General features: G+C 29.0%; 1 protein-coding gene across 1 annotated transcript in view; it reads left to right on the top strand.

Moving 5' to 3' along the window:
• Positions 1–7,459: 7,459 nt before the first annotated feature.
• The window catches only part of LOC145316218 (3',5'-cyclic-AMP phosphodiesterase-like), a 125,510-nt gene continuing 109,152 nt past the window's right edge, over positions 7,460–23,817 (top strand). The window contains exons 1-2 of the mRNA XM_080156579.1: positions 7,460–7,795; positions 17,450–17,592. Coding sequence (XP_080012705.1) covers positions 17,450–17,592 — 143 coding nt within the window. The 5' untranslated portion in view covers positions 7,460–7,795. The remainder of the gene's footprint in view (positions 7,796–17,449; positions 17,593–23,817) is intronic.

Here is a 23,817-nt window from a genome sequence, read left to right as displayed (position 1 = left end):
AGTTTACCATCATCAAAGGGTTAATATGATTAAAATTTTAGTTTCAATATTTGAACACACAGGAAGTGTCGCCACAATAGAATTCTTTTAAAACAGAGTTTTCTTAAATTTACTATATTATAAATTTTTATTTTCTTTTTTATGATTATAAATTAAATACATTAATATAATGTAAATAGCAACATGAAATGAAAAAAATGAATTTATTCTTAATAAAGTAAATAATGGGTCTTATCGTTCTGGGCAATGAGAGTTTATTATGGATTATGGGAGCACTTTGAGTTTTAAACGATTTTTCATTGGAAAATTTGAGCTCGTTTATAGACATTTATTTCCTATATAGATCTGTCATGGATCTTGAAGCAATAAAGCAGGCCCTTTTGTAAATGTTAAAAATTGGAAGAATCTATTAAATAAAACTTATCGCAAATATACTTAGTAAATAACATCGTTCAAATTTTGACCTGACAATATGTAAGTTTCTAACATTGTCGTAAGAGCAAAGGAGTAAAAGACACCCACACCACATGATACAAAAGACAGAATTGTGTACATTTTATTCAGAGGGAAGATTTGTATTTGTACTAATAGATCAGAAAATCTTAAATGTTTTCTAAAGTTCAACGAATTTCAAAATACTGTTATCCTTGTTTAAAATGATTATTTTGAGACCAAAAGAAATTATTCAACTTTTCCTGTATTATATTCTTATTTTCGCCTGTTCGATAATTCTTAGCAGTGTTTTACAAGTGTTCTATTATTTGTTTTACACCTAACTTTACACTTTTACATATTTCCAATAACAAAGGAAAATGTAAATTCAACATTCAAGGAAAACTCTTTTTTTCTGTAGCAATGTTTATCGTATTTATCAGCAGGACAAATATATACAAGTAAGAAAATTGGTTATTTTGTTTACAATTATATGATAAATTTAGCCGTTTAAAACACTGAATTATTGCCCTGAAAAAAAGATAGGTCAAACAGACCGGTAACAGTCATAGATGCGTATATGTATAATTTCTATAATTCATATGAATTAACATAAAATTAACGACACATATCATATTTATAGATAGAGATAAAATGAAGAGAAAAAGAGATTTAATTTTCGTTTTCCTTTCCCTCCCACCTGAAAAATTTAATGATTACAAAAATTGTGCAAATGTTATAGAGCACAATTAATAAAAAGTAAAAAATGTCCCAAACAAAACGGTGAGTATTTGAAATGTGACAACCAAAAAATAATAGGGATATTTTCTTACATATACTCTAATATACTCCAATAATTTTGACTTCAAAGGAGCTATAATATCAATTACGACCTTTAAAATGGTGGTTTACAACATTTCAATATTATACTTACAGAGACGCTTCGCATCTAAAAAGGTTATTTGAATGTGTATTCAACGGTAATAAATAATGAATATTAGATAAATCATTATAAAATTTCTGTTTTATATATAGACTGTTGTATAACATACACACATAATTGTATATAAGAATGTAAAAGTTTAGGAAAACTTTACTGCAAAAAAAGTAACTTTAACATGTAATTTTGCTCAAGTATGTGAAAGGGTTCTTAACAATGTAAGTTTAGTCTATTAATTAACTAGAATGATAATTTACACTTTAGTGTAGCAAAAACAAATGAATATTCATTTCGGAAAATTATGAATGTAAAATTTATAAAATCTTGGTGATCTCTATTACCCAGGAACAAGGGAATGATATTCTGACAAACAATTCTAAATAAAAATTTCCCCACAACTCCCTTCCCCTTTTCCACCCCCCTTCTTACCCACCCCCCTTTAATTACATGAAAAAAAAACAAAATATACTTCCAAAATTACTTTAAAGGTTTCGTGATTTTTTGTAGAATTAATTGCTAGAATAGGTACCCCTGCTATTACCAAAGAGCATGAGTATACAAATATTTGGACTTCCGACCTTATAATCATGTTATATGAGACATCAGTATATTTATATGTAAAGGTTTTATAATTTTATAATATTAATATCATTCTTAATGTTTTTTCTTATTCCCTGTCTGTTTTTTATCCATACTTGATTATTTAATCTATAGATATTGTAATTATTGTTGTTCTAGAAGTTCTTAAGATTTAGCCGCCAAATTATGTGTAAATGCAGTGGCGAAGCCACTTCTTATCAAGTTGCAGCTAACAACTACTATTGCTCAGAGAGAGGAGGTCAATGGGCTGTTTATTACACTAGTCCCCAAAGTTTTATGATAACGTTTTCTTATACGTTGGCTTATCAACTTTTGGGATTTTGATTTTGATTGGTTGGATCATTAAGTTAAGTGTTTTAAAGTTTCAACCACTTATTTTAATCTGAAAAAAGGGGTAATTTTGGGTATTATCATTGGGGATGTACGTCAATTTATCGGCCATTGTCTTATCCCTTTAGATTCCTGACTATTGATTGCTTTGTTACTTGACATAATTATGATTATAAAACTATACGAAGGAAATTTAAGATATGCATATAGTTAAAGAGTAAACATTTTATGACAATTAGTGATGAGGGGATAAGTCAATGAAGAATTAAAATATACTTAATATCGATTATTATATTTTTATTTTATTTATAGTTACCCGTCAGTAATATTTTTGGAGAAATAGTACAATATTAACTGTTGTATTTTTTTCAGGGGTTTTATTTAACTTCCATGTACTTATCCTTACATCCTGGTAATGCAAACATCAATTTGATGTATTGTCTATCTTGTAGTTTTATTTACAGATGTCATGTTAGTTAATAAAAAATTTGAATTTTATCTTTAATTTTAAAAGGAAACTTCACATCTTACCGTTTTATCACAATTAGGGTGAGTCCGACCGTAAGTCCGTATCCGATCATTAATTCCAGCAGGTTAGAGTCGTCCTTTATATTTTGGCTATGCATATTGATTGCTATACCAACTTGGTATAATTTTTAGATATAAATCCAACATTGTAAAGAAAAAAGTATCGCATATCACGTACTATTTTTACACCATTTAAAGCAATGAAAATCCTTCGTGGACGTTGCTCCTTGTAAAATTCTGAACACAATTTTAAATTGTTCAATTCAATTTACTATTAGTTAAAAATGTTTAAATTTTAAAATAATTTGATAAAGAGAGTCTTCATTCAATTTGCACTTAGAAACCTATAAATGTATACGTTAGTCAAATTTAGGTTTCAATCTCATTACAAATTTGTTACTCTATTTAGTTTTTACTTTATTTGGCTGATTTTGAACCAAAATTACACTTAATTTGTTTTTATCCGTGACTAACAAACAAAAACAAACACAGCATAGCTTTGCTCTAAAAGTTGTAAACTGTACATAATTTTAAATATTTTTTATATATAAATTATTAATACATGCGCGTAATACATTAATGTTTTATACACACTTTTACGGCACATAGACAATCATTCTAAAAAGGATAACAACATCCATTGAAGCGAACCTTAACAAATGAGACAGTCGTACAAACGGAAATGGACATTGCTTATAAACAAATATCATTCAGTAGTCTTAATTTGTAGGTTGATTAGTATAGATGAACTAACATTTCATGACTTGATTACAGAGATGATTAGCTAATGATATTGTACTTTATCATACTAGGAATATCCTTTAATTTTAAAGTTGTTTTTTTTTCCTTTTCTATATGCAACTTTCTATAACACAAGACATTGAAAATTTTGTTGTCCTATTTTGTAATTATGTCAACAATTCAAAGCCCAGGAATCTCCCTTTTTCTTTTCTTTATTCATTTAACTATTATAATACTCTTACCTGTGAATGTGGCGTGCTTGTTCATATACGCGTGGAATTACGCACAAATATTCATGTGTACGGGTAGGCCCATATGCTTATAGGCATTTACATACACTGTATATAATGTATGTATATGCCTTATAGCATATTATATGCTATTGATTTCCATCTTTGTTCGGAAAAAGATAAAAAAAAAGACATTTTCACCACTCCATCTAAAAAATACTTTGATTTTACATTTCTATTAATTATTTTATATAAAAAAAAACATTTTGTTTTGTGAATGCATTAATTTTTTTATGTTCATTTCACTCTTTCTTGATATAGTTTTATTAATTATTGTCCAGAAATATATGAATTAGTAAATATTGATTATTCAGAGGGTGGACATTTAAGGGGATTGATACCCCCCTCTGACACTAAAATAACACTGCTCTTGATGTCCTTAATACCGACCCCTATAGCTCAATTAAACCTCTCTCGATTTGGGTTTAAGGGGGATGTCATAATTTTTGCACTCTACGGTTTACACTTGTAGAGTTGCGTGGCTAATAAACAAACTATTTCCCTTTCTCTTCACTTGCTTAATCATATTTTTATTCTTGTTTTCTTCCGCTGTCAATTTTTTCATTTTACTTTTGCAAGCGCGTTCTTAAATATCGTTCTCGCCCAATCCCCCTCTCTCTCTAAGTTGCTATTTTTTTTACTCTCCCTATCTCACTTTCATGCATACTGTCTTTCAAATAGTGATTTGCCTACCTTGTTTTGAGTATTACTAATGTTGTTGTGTGTGTGTAGTGTATGCGCCGCAGTTGAAAGTTGACCAGTGATGTCAGTGGATCTTTGCTCCTGTAGTATTTGTTGCTGGCCCATATGCAAAACTAAATATTTACCCATCATATTTTTGTGTCAGAAAGTTATTCCTTAAAATTACAGTGACTCTATAAGTTATCTTGGACAATTATTTTGTTTATTTTTCCGTAAGGTAAATTGATTTTTAATTTTAATATACCTAACTAATTATAATATTTAGCTGACTAAAGAAATAAATATCATATTTTTTACAACCATTTTTAAAAGTAGCACAGCAATTTGCATAAATGTTTTAAAGTTTAGTGATTTCTTCTTTTATCATAGTTGTCATTTGAATTTTTTTCCCAAATTCTTCTTATGTTTAAATATTTTCATTTATTTTGACTTTAATTCATTTAAAATATATATATATATTCAAACCTTACTTAATCATTTTAATGCGAAAGCTGCGGCTGTATTGAAATAAAAAATGATTAAACATAAAATACATATTTACTGCATATTTCAAAATAGATAAATCATTCTTGTTGGGAAATATTTCTGAATATTTTTCGGCAAAAGAAAAATTTTGAGGTCAAAAAATGACATGTAGATCAGTGTCAGTAGGATGAATATTTTACAATCTAAAGCTTGAAACAGTTCTGTGCTCAAACTTTTTAGGTAGCTGGTCAACTCTATAACTAACTTTATATTTTCTGTTTTGGTTATTTTGAGAGAAAATTCAAAAAGAGATTTTATGCAAGAAGATTTTAAATACACCCATTTAAAGATTAAGATTTCTGAAAATATTATTGTCTATCTTATAAATGATTTTGAAAATTTACATATTCTAATTGTAATATTCTGTTAGTACTAAGCATATTTGTTCTTGTTTCTAATTTTATATATGGTCAATAATGTTGGTTGAAAGGTAAGCAAAACCAAAATGTAATTTATTTTAAAAAGTATATTTGCATTTAGAATATTTAATTCACTTGAACCAAATGTTATCAGAGGTATGGCATAAGCATGAAGTACAAAATAGTAAAATTAAAAGTTTAGTTAAAAGTAAAAATTGGTTTAGTGAAAAAGTTTAAAAGATGTTAGCTGATGCCTTTTTTTGTTTTGTTTTTTATGCCTATTTGAATCGATCCTTAATATTAACTATTATCTACGAATTAGAGGCCTCTAGGGGCACTTAATGTTAGGGGGGAAGTGGGTAAGTCGACAATTAAATTTCCATTTTAAATTTAGAAAGAGTAAACATATCAGTCCAGCAGTTCGCTAAACAACAAACACACCGTAACTTTTATATTAGCCCTGTCCAAGGTTTGACAAATACTATTAAATTATGGTGTTGCTAACTTAAATGTTTGCAGAGTGCTTCACATAAACTTTGATTAGTTAGGTTCATGGATAAATATATACAAAATGATATTAAAAGAAATTTAGAACAAAAAATGAAAACATAGGCAAGTTAAGAAAATTATTAGTTAAAACTCATGAAATATGCCCAGTTTAAAGTCTATAAACTTTGTTTTATGTATAAAATATAACTAGAGCAAAGTCTACAACTTTGTTCTATGTATAAAATAAATCTATAGCAAAGTCTACCAACTTTGTTTTATGTATTAAATATAACAAGAGCAAAGTCTAACAACTTTGCTCTTTGTACAAATTATACCCAGAGCAAAATCTACTAACTTTTTTCTATGTATAAAGTATACCCAGAGCGCAGTCTATTAACTTTGTTCTATGTATAGAATATACCCAGTTCAAAGTCTACAACCTTTGTTCTTTGTATAAAATACACCCAGAGCAAGGTTTATAGACATTGTTCTATATATAAAATTTACCCTGAGCAAAGTCAACTAACTTTGTTCTATATTAAAATATACCCAGAGCAAAGTCTACCAACTTTGTTCTTTGGATAAAATATACCCAGAGCAAAGTCTACCAACTTTGTTCTTTGGATAACATATACCCAGAGCAAAGTCTACCAACTTTGTTCTTTGGATAAAATATACCCAGAGCAAAGTCTACCAACTTTGTTCTTTGGATAACATATACCCAGAGCAAAGTCTACCAACTTTGTTCTTTGGATAACATATACCCAGAGCAAAGTCTACCAACTTTGTTCGGACTCAAAGTTTTGTAGGAAAATGTTGAGAGTTTGATAAACAAACGGTTCTGTGCATGAAATAAGTTTTCTTTACCCCCCCCCCCCTCTCCAACCCTCTCTCTCTCAATATCTATCTATTTATCCTTTTCATTCTATAGACAATTCAGGCCATTCTAAACCTGGGACATTATATAACTTCGGGAAACACTATTGATTGAAATAATATTACACCAATTTCTTTTGAAAATTTGATTTAATTGGCCTTGCAGCTTTTCCACCCTAACCAATTTTTAAAGTGTATATGTCTTAAAACCTAAAAATAAAGATCTGACATAGTTAGAAAAAATAACTAAATATAAAAAAAGAGAAACAATTTTTGCTGACTTTGTGAAATATGAAATAGTTTTATCCAATGGAAATTGTTTGCTCTTTGCCTCGGATTTATCGAATTCTGATATTTTAGGAGGGAAAAGGTTTGTTACATAAAAATATTTCTGACACTTACTTAAAAATACCATAAACTTTTCTCCCCTTCAATTAAAAGTTTTTTAAAACAGTTCAAGGGAAAAATTACCATTATAAACTATTTTTCGAACACTAATGAAAGGAATTTGTAGAGAATAGTGTTCTACACATGTCTTATCCATAAAATTGTACTCATTTCCTAATTTTGAATTAGTTGTAAAACTTATGTAGGGGCCTTAAAAAATGAACAATTTTACTGTTTTATTCAAAGTTTTAATTATATTTTTCAGAAAATTGCAATGAAAATATTCAAAAATTATAAAGAATAAATCATATCAGTCAGCCACGAAGAAAAATAAAATATAAAAATTGTCAAAACAGTGAAAAAAAAAGTTATTAAAAAGAGTGAAAATCTTTTTATCTAGTGAAAAGTGATAAACAATAAAAATAATAAAAAGAATGACAATGAAATGAGTTTACAAAATATTTTACTCGGAAAACCTATTCGTGGATAACAAAAGATAAAAATTTTATAGCAAAATATTTAGTTTAAGTGATTTTGTTTGTTAAAAAGTTATGAGAATTTGGCAGATTTCCTGAGGAATAATCTTACAATTCAGGGTAAGCAATCTTTTATAAAATAAAATAACCGTGTGCGCGGCCTATGTTTGTTGTGAAATAACCCTGCAGGGCTTCCAAGTACCCAATATTATCTGCATAATCATTTCTAATAAATGGGATTATAATTTGTGGGGAAGCGTCAAAACTAATGTCAAGCGTCAAACGTTCAAACGTCCCTATAAAGTATTTTACTGAACATACAATAGTTACACTACTAACAAATGAATACTCTAATCAGAATAAATGAAAAAATAAGTATTTACGTAAAAGCCCTGAATATTGTATAAATGTAATTAATCTAAATAAATTGAAGCAAATGATCATGTAATCATCATGTTCCACAAAAAAATACTAAGCTTTGTTATTATATAAAGTAGTAATGTTTTTTTTATCTTTAGTTGGTTTTAGGCAACTTTTCTGCTCCTTCATATACCCTTTCGAAATAGGTTCCCTAGATTTTAGGGGCGAAGCCGCTAGTAAAATAAAAAAATAGAACTTTATTTTAATCTATACTGGGATCTTTAAAGATTGAACTAAGCTGTCATGCTTTATACTGTTATATAAAGTAGTACTTTTTTTATGTCTTTAGATGGTTTTAGGCAACTTTTCTGCTCCTTCATATACCCTTTCGAAAAAGGTACCCTAGATTTTATAGGCGCAGCCGCTAGTATAATAAAAGATTTACTTTAATCTCTACTGAGATCTCAAATTAAGATGTCTTTTTAATGACAACTGCTTTCAATTTTTACAATAAAGCAACTCAACAATTCTAAGTTGTCTGTCAGTTTAATAGGTCTACAATTTCTCATTAAAAAAGTAAACAATAACGTGAAACTCGCAGGATTTCTCTCATTTAACAAAATAGCTATTATACATGTTACTATTGGGTTAGTTTAGTTATGGTTTATTATAAGAATTAGTTTATATTAGCTGCATGCAGTGATTTAACAATTGCAAGGGTTAGGGCTTGGGTAGTGAAAAAATGGATGCAATGGCATTGTTGGGAAGCTTTAAAATAAGATTTAAACTTATAGAAACAGCCTTTCATTTGTTTTTTAGTTTTTGTTTATTGTTTTTCTTTCTAAAAATGATTGTTAACTAAAAAAGTTATATTTGCCTGATAGATTTAGCATTAACTGTTGGAGTTTTACTTAGATGTAGTACATAGAATGAATGTTCTATTTTCTTGTTGAAGATTGTATATTTACCATTTACTAAGGATCTATTTACATGAATCTATATTTGTTAGAATATATAATTCAGATCATATTACACTCACATCCTCTCTCTCTCTTTCTTTCTCTAAAAACCAACACGAAATATCATTCTAAATTAAAACTTTTATTTCGAGGTTCAGCTTTTAGCTTTAGACTTTAGCAGAACCCAAAACCAAATCTATAGCAGAACCCAAAACCAAGTTTAAGTATGAATTAATTTCGCTAGATTTTTTCCAGAATCCACAGCATTTAGCCGGGTGGCTTAAAGAAGCCTCACCTTCAGCCGCTTGACTTATATAGGCTTCCAAAAAAAAACAACACCCGCACCAACATTATATTCTCAACCCCAAGCCTCAATCAGCTATGCAGATTTTTATAAGCTCTAGTCGCACCTGTACTCAGCTCAGTCAAACAGCTGTGGTAAAATTGCAAATGCCCAACCCCATTTTTTATACAAACTTACAAATGAAATTAAACGTCCTTTTAATGTATGTAAATATAATTAATTTTATTTCTATGTGTTTGATTATGTTTGCAGGTATTTGATTGTAACACTTGAATTTACTTACAAACAATTTTGATAAATTAAAGATATACCAATAAACTATGGCCTTTTTGCGTACAATATAGTTTATATAGTTGAAATGTTTCTTATATTGCTTTAACAACTTCTTCACTCTTTTCAGATTATGTTGTGGGCTGGAGGTTAAAGGGTAATACAATTCCCATCCCACTAGAGATAAACAACTTCTAATACCCAGTTTAGTTTTTGAAATATTTTTACCCTTATACTGAGATAACCTTCCCCCCCCCCAAAAAAAAAATATAAGATAAAATCTTGGACGTTCTTGATAAGCTTGGCAAAATATGTGACTTATTGATGACTGTGAAAGTAACTAAATATTATCAAATTCGCACTGCAATTTTAAAGGATAGGTTCTTTTTTTTAATGTAATAGATTTAAATACAAGGTATGTGTTACGGCCGTTTAATTATTTAATATGGTATAAATTAAACATAATACATAAAACTACATAACCTATAATTGAGCATAATGATCAAATATAATTTACATCGTTAGTAAAATGTGCTAGTACTCAGGGATCTTAAGGGATAAGACAATAAACTATAGTAAAATAATGATTATCATATATGGATAAAAGTCATTGGTGGAAAAGTTTAGCCGCAGTATTTTTTGTCCAGACCGCTATCAAATCAACCTAAACCCTAAAGTATTAAAGCCAACTAATGGAAGAATCTGTTCATAAACAGTAGAGGTATGTGTAATTTTCAGTCCAATGTCCCTTTCCTCTCTACCAATTATTACAGTCTAATGTCCTCTCCCTCCCTGACATGTATTACAAAAGCAAGGCCCAGTAGAGGGTTTCAAAGTTATTTGAAATGAAGGTTTTATGGTCGATGTAGATAAAAAGTTTAAAATATCTAGCCTGGTAGTTTTAAAAAATTTTGTAAGGGGTAAATTAAAAAAGAGGCCTCTAGATTACAGAATAAAATTTACATTGATTTACTACTAAATTCAGTTGTAAAAATTGACAAAGCTTATTAAAATTCCAAACTTCAGGTAAATTCGTTTTGTTGTCAAAAGTCAACTATTTCTGAAACACTCTAATTATTCAGGCCTGCTGCTTGCCTACCAAAGTAAATACCATTAATTATGATTTAATGTAATTTTCGTATTTTTGGGTAAAATTAAGTAAAAACCATAAAAAAGGTGAAAAATATTTTATGTACTCATCAAAAGTAAAGTGAAGAAAAAGGTCATAGTTCAAGATTTTTTTTTTTTTTTTTTTTTTTGGGGGGGGGGGGTAGGTGGGCGGGCTATTTATTTACATTATTTATGCATATTAAATTTAAACTGAACGGTTTTTTAAATAAAGAAAATAATATGTTAACAAAAAATGCCTATTTTCCTCTTTGCATAAAAGAACTTTATAAGTTTTTCGTCATCAAAACGGTAGCTTTACACTTAGATCTGTTTTAAATAACAAAGCTAGTATCTTTAAATATGTTTGTTTGTCTTCATTTGTTACGGTAAAAAATGGGAAAAACAGAGCAAAAAAATAACTTTAATTGAAATAAATTTGCGCAACAGGCTCTATAGCTCGATTTATAAAGAAAACAGTAATAACGTATGCTTAATTTGAAACTACTTGTTCTTGTTTCATGTTTACACAAGTGTAAAATGTATGTATAATACTCACACACACACATATTTACAAACACTCACACATGGGTGTTTGGACGAAAGAAAAAACACTGCTATGAATATTTGATCTTAAAAGATTACATTTCTTACAAAAACATACAAAGAAGACTATTCATAAACAACCCTAGGCTACCAGCTACAAACATGCTTTCAGTAGAGGGGCTATTCTAAAATATTCTGTGTCAGTATATCTGTAATTCTCGTTGCTTGATGTGTCAAAAAACCATCATTGTGCAATGACTTGGAAATGAAACACAAATCAGAGTACTATAATATCCAATCCTAATAAAATTCAACGTTTACATTTATCCATCTCTTTTTTAGGGGTTTCCTTTCCCACCTCCCTTCTCATCCTTCGACTTTTGTTACGTCACAAAGATAAAAAGTTAGACACTATTACTAGGTTCATTTTGAGTTTTACATAAACCTCTCGTTTATGAGCATAATTGTTCTTGTTACATCTTTTAAACAGACATTTAAACAGTGAATGTAAAAGATATGCTTAATCGATCATTAATGCATTATCTCTAAAATCTAAAGTAGTCTGTTTTAAAACCCGCTTACCAAAAAATAACATATATTGTCATAATTTGATAAATTAGATATTGTTAATCTGTGAATAGGTAAAACAGAAAAGAAAAAAGTTTGAGATATTGACAAGGATGACAACATTTACAAAGCAAAGCTAAACAAGTCATATGGACAAACTAACATTAATTGAGTGGCAGTGCTTTTAATTCTAGTCCAAAAACAAAGGAATTAATGTAAATAATAGTATCGCAAAAAGATTAAGACAGGATATTAACTATCGACTCAATAACCTTCCTATTTATACTTGTACAAGTTTAGCAACAAATAAAAGTCGACATGTTTATAGTTTGAAATGTACCTACAAACTTTTTTAAAATGGCTAAGGTGTTGCTACTCTTTTAGAATTATGCATAACTGTTACAAGAATCGTCTTTGAGGTTTTAAATTTATATGACGTTTCTTACATGAATACGTTTTCGATTAAAGCTATTTGTACAAACGTCCGGATCCGGCCTAATTAGATAGAAAAGCTTTGTTTTCAAAACTATAGTAACAAATGAAAATTATACTATGTTATACTAAGCATTTTAATAGTCCCAGAAATCGTTTAGGGTTTTTTCGGAGCGGAGGAACAAGTAACATGGCCCTGGAAAAGATATATCCTCTCCGACCACAATTAGAAGAAAAAGATTAGTGTAGGGGTGTATCAATCTACTTCCCCCCCCCCTCCCCTCCAATTTAGTCCTTAAATGATGAAAAAATAAATACATAAACATGACATGATTAATCCCTCTCCCTGAAAGAACCCACCCATTAATAGCTTAAAGGTATTTTGATTGTGTCTGCCATCTACAGCGTAGATACTCCTACTACACTTTGTCCGCAAGTCTTGCAGTATCTAAGTTAGAAATAGGAAAGGCTAATCGAATATTACTTCCTATTAATATTTAAGCCGTTGTATGAGTACTAACATGAACAGTAGCACTTACGATATTTCAATATTTTCCTATCAAATAAGTACAATTGGTAAAATGTTCATGTTTATTTGCCAAGAGGATTTTTGGTTACATGTGAACTGTGATTTTTTTTGGGCACAATCGCTCTTGTTTGATGGTCATTGGTTTTAAATTACTATTTTGTCGTGATAAACAGTTACGATGGTCATTTTTCAGCCTTTGTACATTAAAACAATTTATCTAATCTAAAGGCCCTTTTTATATGGATTTTTTTAGGCTTAGATTTTTTTCATATTATGTTTTTAACGTTATTAAGCTAATGTAATTTTTTCATATCACATTAAGAAATAGAGAAACTTTTGCAACATCAATGAAGTTTTACTTTTTAATAAATGGTCATATTTATATTTTTGGTTTGTTGAATGTTTTTATTAAGATAAAAATTTTAAATTCGATACATTAATACGTTTAATTTAAGTAACACGCCTATTTTAGAAGCTAAAACTTTTAAATGGCCTGGCCCCTTTAAAGATCATTTATAAGAAGTAAGTTTTTTATACTAGCATGGTATAAGTTAAATGTATGTATACCAGTTTTAAATGAGTTTGGGGCGTGATAAGCATTTTTACACGTCGAGATGTAATTCTTAAAGTTGTGGAGCTACTAAATAGCTATGTCTTGTCGGTTGTTTGAACGCGGTTTGTTTTTATGTATGTCTATTTTATTTTGCAATTTAAATTTACCTTATATTTTTCCTTTTTCATTAATATAACAATTATCTCAACTTTGATTTTAAAAATTGTTGAGTAAATTTGCTTATCATAATTAATTTTCCAAATGGAATACTTTTATTACGTTGGCTGTTATAATTACGTCAATCATGTTGAAGAGTAAATGTAATATGCCATTACCAGTATCTTGAACAAATTAAAAATCAAGTTTTTCTTGGCAATTTTTAAAGTACTAAATTATAATTGGTTTGATTATAAGAGATTTATAATCTATAAGATAAAGAAAAGCTTTTCAATTTTAGGAACAATATTTTGAAAAGACGTTTCTTTTGGATTGGCCTTTAAAGAGAAGCTATATGTTTGTCTGTAGCAGTTTCTGCACCTCTAACCCCCCCACCCCCCTATTCTATAAAGGATGTTTATTTCCAGTATCAGCTTAGCCTTATAAAAATTAAGCGTATTTTCTAAAAAAAAATTATAGCATAAAAAATAGTTTGGCAGACAATCCGCCATAAAATATCAATGCAAATATATATGTATGTAAGAAAACTGGAATAGAATTGTAAAAACATAAAATTTAAATTTTCCGTTTTTATGACTGCATGGTAATCCATTTGGAATTCAAATCTATATTCTTTCTAGAACGATCATGTCTATTAGTTACTCTTGTAAAATATTTTTTTTTGTGTGAAATATTAATGTTAAATCATAAAATTGTATATCAAATTTTAATATTCTATTATAATATATTTTATTTTTTAGCTTTGAAATTAAATGTTATTCTGAAAAGTTTGAAAGGGAATATTTTTCTCAAAAAAGACTATTCAGATAGGGCTAAAAACTCTTACATTTCAATATTAACTTAAAAATTATTGCTGGTAAGAAACTGTTTGAAATTTTATTGTCCATTTTTATCAAATGCAAAAATTGAATACATATTTTAATTTCACGCATGCCTCAACTAAAATTATTGCCAATATCGTTTTATCTTCTAGTTGGTATGAAATTTCAACCCTTTTTAATTCAAAAGCGAAATTTTATTTATTTATTGTATGACCACCGTCCATCAGTGACAGATTGCCCTAACCGTAAATTAATATATTTAACAGTCTTGTCATCATCCATGATTCTATAGTTTTCTAAAGATTCTTTTAACAATAAGGTATAATTTTAAAAGCATAAAAATGTATGATCATTACCAGAAAGTTACCATGTGGAGGATGTTAATGTTTTAGGTTTCTGAAACTAAAATATGAACCTATAATAAATTTTTTTTTTGAAATTATTTATTTCCAGTACGATTTATATCGTGAGTAAGGTACCTCAATAACTACCTTTAAACATTACATACTCATTTCTTTAAGTATTAAAAGGTCCAAACAATATCAAATGGATATTGTGAAATATTTTTGCATAACCTGTCCTGCATCTAAAATATGTGGCGTACAGATATCTGGCCATCTCAATATCATAAGCACGCCAGTTTGCAGACCATAAACAGTCTTAATAAAACAATTTTCACCAATGCAATATGCAATATAGTGTAAAAATTAAAGATGCAATTTTTCAAAAAAAAAAAGTTTAAAATCATTTCACAGGCATTCTTTAATAGCATTTTCGCCCCTTGTGTCTTTGTATAATTAGGCATTCGAGAAGAAATATGGACGATTAAAATTGAAATATTCAACACCGTCCTAATTTTTTGGCGTTCTGACGATATCCTGCGTAATTTTCTTTTAATTTACAATCACTTATATGTTGAAGGGTTATTATTAAAAGTCATTACAGACAGCCAGAAGGACAGACACTAACTCTTTGCTTTGCTACTAAAAAAACGTTTGTCTGGTTTTCTTTATAATTATTCACTTGAATCTTTAACTTTGAAGTTTTCATTATTTGGTTACGCAGACATACTTCAGGGAAAAGGATAGATACCTTAAAGAAGAAAATGGATGGTAGTCAATTTAGCTAAACTGTTAAAAATGGCAAAAACCTAATTCTATTGAGTACTTGGTTACCTATATTATAAATATAATTTGTCCTTTTTTTTGCAATTGTCCCCACCTTCACTAATTTAGCTGCATTATAGTTATATTAGTTAACACACGTGATGTTGAAGTCAAAATAACCTATATTTGAATTTTTGCTGCCTTGTTTATGTGTCTAATTGCCCTTGTTAGCATAGAGGAGCTAATGAGTTTGTTGTTGTTGTTTTGTCGGTGTTAAAACTCATTATTGACGCGGATACACACACACACACACATGTCAGAAATATAGAGAACTAGAAATATCTAAAATTTACGTTTTTGCTGTTAGCATATCAATTTAAGATAAAAGTCATAATTTCAAATCAAGAAAAGTATATATAAATATAGTATTAACTCTTAAATGATTTTGATACTTTTTACAATAGATCTAAAAATTTAAATTAATAATATGTCATTTAGTCCACTTGTATTAAATACCATTTATGTATGGTAAATGAACTGGATAATGTCATACTTTTACCAGATTAAATCCATTTTTTAAGATAATGACGGGGAAATTTGTGATCTGGATTTTTTCTCTATGGCATTGATAAAATATGTCTTTAACCTATATGATAATTTCTTTTTCCTTAAAAAAACATACAGTATACATGTCTTACATAACTATCTGCATTTTTAAAATTCCTTTACTTTCTTTTTCTTTTGACCTATGTATGTGTGTAATATTTTTACATGCCTATGTAAGCTGAAAACATATATCTATATTCTCTTTTCAATAGGTTTATGTCATTGATGATTGAAATTTATAAAAAGATTATTTACAACAGCTTTAGCTTTGCCATTTAATATTAATAGGGGGAATGTCTTAGATGAAAGATAAAGTTGGTTGTCTCTGGGCTGTAGAGGATTTCACAGTTTTGAACAACATTCCATGAATATACCTTAATACATTTATGAAATGGTTTAAAGTTCAGGAAACTTAAATATAGACGCACACACACACACACACACATACACACACACACACGCACACACACATCTTATACCTGTAGAAAAGCTCTTTGATGTTAAATTTGTGTTTGCTTTAGTTTCCAGCATCTCAGTCTACACAGTCTACAAAGAATATTAATTTAATAAAGCCTCACTATAGGCTCACCATAAAACAAGGACTATAAGCGAAGCTATACAAGCTAAAAAATTAGGAATTTCTTTGTTGAAAAAGATTTATATATTATTCCTGTTTGTAAAGTATTATATATTTAGATAAGTGGTTATAAAGCTACAAAAAAATAATTATTCTAAAGTGAAATTAGGGAAAAGGAAGAGAAAAAAATACATAAATATTTGTTATGTTGGACGGACTGACAAATCTTGGTTTCAGAGTAGCTGTTGTGTGCTACTGAGAAAGAAGATAACTTTTAAGTCTTATTACAGTTTTAAGATTAAAGGATTTGTCTTTTTAAATATTTAAAACTATGTTTGCTTTAAACTCCAAAGAAAACACTATATTAAATCTTTTTCTGTCCTGTTACAAATTCTATAAATAAAAACAAATCTTACAATTCCCAATTATTTCAAGTGTACGAGTTGAACATTACTTTACAATTGTATTTGTTTTCAGATTTTACCAATATCGATTAAACCAACAATGTATCACAAAACTCTTTAAAAATGCATACGATGCAAAAATTTTTTTTACAAGGATAGGTTTATCGAAGAACGAATAATCCCACGCTAAGTAGAAGTTATGTATCACCAACAAAAACAAATAAAAAAAAATTTTACTTTGATATTGATCATACCTTTCTACAATATAGTTTGGTTATGTAGGTTTTTAATTACACGCAGATAATGCAGAAACCTGCAAATCTTATTAGTTGAATTTTCCAAAAATTGAAATAAAATAGCGAATTTACTGGCGCAATTTTTAAACCATTTTATGTATATAATGTTTATTGATAGTAGAATAAAAATAATTCTCAAGCAATAAAATTATAATTTCAGATGTTCCCATCCCGAAGTGAGGGAATCCGCAGTGAGGAGATGCGTCGTGACTCAGTTCAGTCCTTGTCCAGCAGTGGTCACTCAACTCCTTGTAATCCTAAGAAGGCCATTGATATCATGAGGATTAATCCTTCACTACTCAGGTATGTTTGAGTGCTTGTGGCTTTTAGTAATTTATTACTTTTTAGAGGTTCATAAATACTCTTAAGCAGGACAATTTCAAATTTATAATTATTCTTGATAAGTTATCTCCCTGTAACCTTTAAAAGAAATTATATGAAGATATGTTTAGGTTTTATGGCTTTTAGTAAAATCAATAGTTAAGAATAATAATTTTACATAAACAAGGTAGACATAGATTTAAAATAATGACAATTAAGCATATTCCCTATGATCCTAACGACTAATCATTCACTAATGTACCTGTGGCTTTAAGTCAAATTTATTGAATGCTACTTCAATTTTAAAGACAGAGAGACATCGTTATACCATTACCCTGTCTTTTATAGATAAATGAAATAAAGATGAAGCAACTTTTAATTTATTACTATAATAAAGATGCATCGCGAAGCATTTATGACAAAATTAATTTGTACAAACCCAGAGCTACATTATGTGTAATAAAACTAATATGCAATAAAAGGAGTTGCATGCTAGTAGCAGAGATACTCTACAAGTTATGTTTTTTTATGTGTGTTAGAGTAATTTTACTGCTTATCTACAAAACTAACACCTTTTATGTTTTGAGGATTAAGACGAGGTGCTTAGATATAGAAAAAATATAAAAGTTTGGTGTTTAATTCAGATTTTGTTGACCTTAGCTTCGCTACTGATATCAAACAATGATATCGTTTTTTTTTTATTCAGTGGTAACCACATTTTATTATCTCATAACTGTCCACAACACATTTCTCTAGCATTATTATTTTTCTTTTTTTTTACATATACTCTCAGTAGCATTATCCTATTTTACTTTTGCATGGGTTATGTCCAGGACCACCCTCATCCATTTTTTATTAATTTGAATTAGTTTATCACTTCAAAAATTTTAAACACAAAAAAAACTATAAAAGATGTGAAAACGAGTTCAATCTGATGCTATTGAACATTAATTTGACTTTTAGAACCCCAAAGTTCTAATAAAAGTTTTAACCCCCCAGCTATACAAATATATAAGCAAATGAAATAAGGGGAGAGTGGCTCAACTATGTTGTCTGGGTAAATGTTTCCAAATGTCAGAATCTTATCAACTCCCTATTCCTCTCACTGATTATATGTTTGTATGTAATATGTTACTGTCACAAATATATTATTTACCAGAAGAAAAAAAGAAATAAGACTTATGTTTAAGATTTTCAAAAATAATCTCTCAAATATTATTTTTTTCTTTTCAAAACGTTAAAAAGGACAGTACAAACCACTAAAATTCTTACATTTACTAGTCATGTCAAAACCAACCTGTCATGATTTAATGGTGATATAATAGCTTAACCAATAATAATACTCTTTTACACATAATTAAATATGTAATATGTCTTATAATTATAATTATAAAAGCATTATAAATGTTACTTAATTTGTCTTAGAAAAAAGTAACTAAGGTACTAGAAAAGCACAAAACCAATCCACCCCTAGAAAGGGAGAGGACAATGAATTCAAAACAAGGATGACAACATCCATAAGAAGTAGCGAAGCTAAAAAATTACGGATATATATTGAGAAAAAATTTACTTTAGAGCAGTGTCTTACAAAAAAACATCTAATATGACAACTTGTCATGAAAACTTAAAAATCTAGGAATCGATCTAGCACCCCAATTGATAGACGAATCTTAATGAAACTTAATGGAAATACGTATCATTTGAGCATATTCAATCCCTGATAATTTCAGCCGTCAATCCTGAATAGGAATCGAGAAAATCAAGAAAATCTAAAAAACTAGGAATCGATCTAGCATCCCAATTAATAGACAAATCTTCTATATCTTGAAAAGGAATTGAGAAAATCACGAAAACTTTAAATTCTAGGAATCAATCTAGCACCCCAAGTAACAGTCAGATGGACAAAACAATGTATAGCTTAGAAGGGTTGTTTATCTTGAAAAGGAGCCATGAAAATCACGTTTCCCTTACAGCGTGAATTATAGAGTAGCTTTAACTAATTTAGGAAATTTTGGGGGGTACGTAACTCTGGGATATGGCCCCGAGGAAAAAAAATAATAATAGTTATCTATCGCACCGTATTATAAACAGCTTTCCGCGAATATAAAAAAAGAACAAAATTGGTTTTAAAATTATGATTTTTATTTTAATATTTGTTGAAAACTGAATATAATACGATACGATACACAATTTTTCAGTATGGCTTAGATCCGATTCTCATCCAGTGGATTTTATTCGGTTTCGAAGCCATACTTAAAATATTTTTCTTCTTTTCAAAAATGAAAAAAAATTGAAATTTGAAAAAAGTGTCGTACAAAGAGCATAAAAAAAGATTAGCTTTTTCCCCCCTACCCTTCCCTGCATTAAACTTATAATGACGTATTTATCCAACTAAATTTTAGTGACGTTATAAATGGACTGGTTTCAGTAAACATGTTGTCTCTAGTGTGTGTTTTGTAATCATAATACATTTGTAAATATAACAGTACAGATTTCTATCATTTACAATATAGATTCCTTTACAATTTCTTTACTAAACAGGAATCAGGATAACAACAACCAAATCTTTTGCCAACTTCTTAGAGGAACCTTTTTCATCCAGTTATCTTACAGGAGTTGAATTATTCTTCTTTAGAAATAAAATCAATTCTTAATCCTTATTTCATATATGTAAAGGACCACAAAAACAAGCACCATTTACGCAGCAATGGACAATTTTCTCTATCAAACATTCAAGTAAAAGAATTGAGGGGTCATGAACTATATGTATCTTTACCTTCAGGTTGGGGACCCTGTCCCAACTTTGTACTGGGTCTTTGAAATCAGAAATATAAACAAAGCCAAGTCTCTACAAAAGAACAGAAAGCTATTTGTCTGGATTATACATCAATTTACACATTTATTTATTAAACTAAGCTACAAACTTATTAACTTTATTTAATCTTCATGAGTTTTATGAATGCTCTGTAAGTGCTTGTTCGTATGGCATCGATTTAGTTATTATTTCATAAATACAGCTGCTTTTGCGGGGAAATATTCTAATGTTATATTTGTGAAAGTAAAAAATGAGAACAATAAGAAAAAAGTCCAATTTATTGTAAAAATATTTGACTTTTTTCTTCATATAATTGATTTTATATTTGGGAAAAAGATTGCACTTCTCAAATATTTTTTTTTTAATTTTCACCATTGCATTGTAAGGTCAGGAAACAATTTTGTTGCGAATCCTCTCATTAAGCAAAGCTTCGTTGGGGGGTTCTTTTAACTAATTCTTATCAAAGTAGTAGGATGTACGTTTGTCTGTCCTGTACTGTCCTGAATTTATAGTATTAACCAAGGATTAGGATAAATGTATTGTATACTTAATTTTTCGAACCGTAACGTAGAGAACTTTACTCAGATTGTAAGTAGAACAAACATGCCAGTTTTGTCAGAACCGAGAGGCCGAAGGAAGTGACTAACAATTCTGATAATAGTTTTATGATTTATACTTTATTATTCGTGGAACTTTTATTATTATACTATACGATACCTGATTTTTCAGTATGTAAACACGTCAAATCTAAGCGTATTGCATTATGAGTAATTTACGATAGATTGATCCAGGAATTTGTTTAATTTGAAAATAGTATTTCTTTTTTTGGTTATTGTCATTCTGTTAATTAGTCCTTAAAGAAGATATTAATTGATTAATCATATAAACAATCATAAGCTAATCATTATCTTACAAAATTTAATCATAGTATAACCATATAAATTAATTCTATATGGTATTATGTGATTTAGGCCAGCAGCCTTATTCTATCCTTTCAGTTTGGAAATGAAATGACAGCAACTGAAATCTTGTCAAATATAATCTTCAGGATTTTATGTCAAGAAAACACAGGACAGCCATTATTATCTAAAACAGTCATGTGTGATTTGGGATTTTTTGATTATTTTTTTCTTAAAATTGATTAATACATGTACAAAAAGTACATGATGCTTAATATGCACTACATATATTTACATTTCAAGAAGAATTAATAGATTAAACTGGTAACGATAGAGTTAGAGGTATTCAAATTATACTTTTAAGGTTTAAAATCTATAGAAAGATGTAATAATTAGCGACCTTAGCTTTATGATAGGGACGGATGGATACTTCCTAAAAGCAGAAAAAGCATTGCTTTTGAAAATATACTCTATTAAAAATATCTATCTCTCTGTAAAGCTAAATGAAAATGTATTTATTATCTTAATTACATTATTGCCTTCATACAGCAAACATCTGATGAACAATAGTTAGAATTAGACTTTTGAACTTTTTCTGTGTAGCCCCGTCTACTTTTCAGCGCATTATGATTAAGGTATATGATTGTTGTTTAATTAACGTCATATTTTTAAAAAAAATAAAACTTTAATTTTCTAATTTAATTTAAGTGTTATACCAACATAAATTGAATATTAATTGTTTCGACAATATATCAACCATGACTCCTTTTATTTTATTCATTAGCAATGTATGTATACAAAAGATTAGTATTGAATGTTGGTCATCAGATATTGAATATTCCATCAATACAATATCATAATTTTATTCTGGTCACACAAACCAAACATTTTCAATAAATTTGATTGATTGAATAACCATACACAATATTAAACTTTATATAAGTCTACAGGAAAAATTCACTACGGGAAATGTTATATATTGATAATTTCGCGGCTACAGCGTAAAAAAGCGTATTCCCTAGTATGGCTCGATTATCGGCTCAAAAAAGCGTAAAACAAAAAAAAGATGTGCGATATTTATAGTTTTAGTAGGATGAATGCTTTGGCCAAAACAGGCGTAAATATATTCTATGCACAGTTAAGACTTCCAGACAAATGCCGTGCAATCCAAGTTATGTCAGTCCAATGCTGATGATCCATTGGCTTTATCTTTTTTTCACCAAAAGCAAGCAGTATGTCAACGCCCTAATTAAAATCGAAATTGGAATTGCCTGCCTTTTCCTTTTTTTCAATTCCTAAACATCTTTAGTTAGCTTTGTTAGCTTTACATACAAACAAGTTCACCTACAGTAAGTAAATACACCTTGATTGAAACATATTTTCCTAAATGATCATGTCCAATGCAATGGCTTGTTCTGTCCTAAATTAACTAGACAGGCTTTTACCCCGTGGGATAAGATAAGTTTTATTCAATTTTCTCTATTCTGCTATAACATGAGTAGAGAATGTACTGAAATGTTTACTAGTGACATCGCCCCAAGATGAGAGTGATACGGTTTAGTCCAACATTTTTGGGGGGAGGGGGTAGGATAGATTCGTTAATCCTCCTCAGTTGAAATTGTATGATATCCCCCTAAAGCTTACATCCACCTAAACCCCTAATATTTCGGTGCATTTCCCCCACCCTCCTTAGAAAACCCTGTACAATCCGCCACTGTGTCATTCCATCTAAATAAAACCTAATTTGCATCAACACCATGTTTTCTTTAAGATCAGAATCCAATCGGTCCAGTGATTTACAAGATATAGACAAGTATAGACAGAAACACACACATCTTTGTATATCTAATTCACTTATTAGTGATAATCGGATGATTGGTATTGTCATTATCTTCTGATTTATATTATCATTTTGTTTTATAATATTTAGAGAAACATTGAACATACAACGCACAAAAAGACATTATAGCGTCCTACTCATATATATAAAAAATGCATTTATGCAGAGTATTTTATTATTAAGAATTGCATGTCAAATTTGTGCTTTGCAATTTTGGCGTCTTGTAGTCAATTAGATAAACTCATTAGAAAATACAAGAGAACAGGGGTGATATTCATAAAGTAATCTAAGTTTCTGGACTAGGAAACCGCGCGTCATTCTCAGGAATATCAATCTTTTACAATTTAAAAAATCAGCTATAAGTCTAAAACTGACCCAAATACTAAATCCCTTTTTTCAAAAATTCAATTTGATTTCAAGTGGTTTCAAATAAGCTGTGAATAGCTCCTCAGAGGTGATTACCCTAGCACATAAAATGGGTAGCAGCTTACTTTAATACAAAGTCAAAGTTCGAGCATTGAAACAGTTAAGTTTCCACTTTCTATTAAGCAAAAATAGTTCTTAGCAGTAATACTACTCCAGAGTAGTAAAAAAAGGTTAATACCTAAATAATATTGAACTTATGTTTTAGATTATCTCATATTCATGTTAAT

Source organism: Acartia tonsa, chromosome 1 (genome assembly GCF_053477335.1).
Source record: "Acartia tonsa isolate MP-2025a chromosome 1, ASM5347733v1, whole genome shotgun sequence".
Classification (NCBI taxonomy): Eukaryota; Metazoa; Arthropoda; class Copepoda; order Calanoida; family Acartiidae; genus Acartia; species Acartia tonsa.
This window is presented reverse-complemented; position numbering and strand designations above follow the sequence as displayed.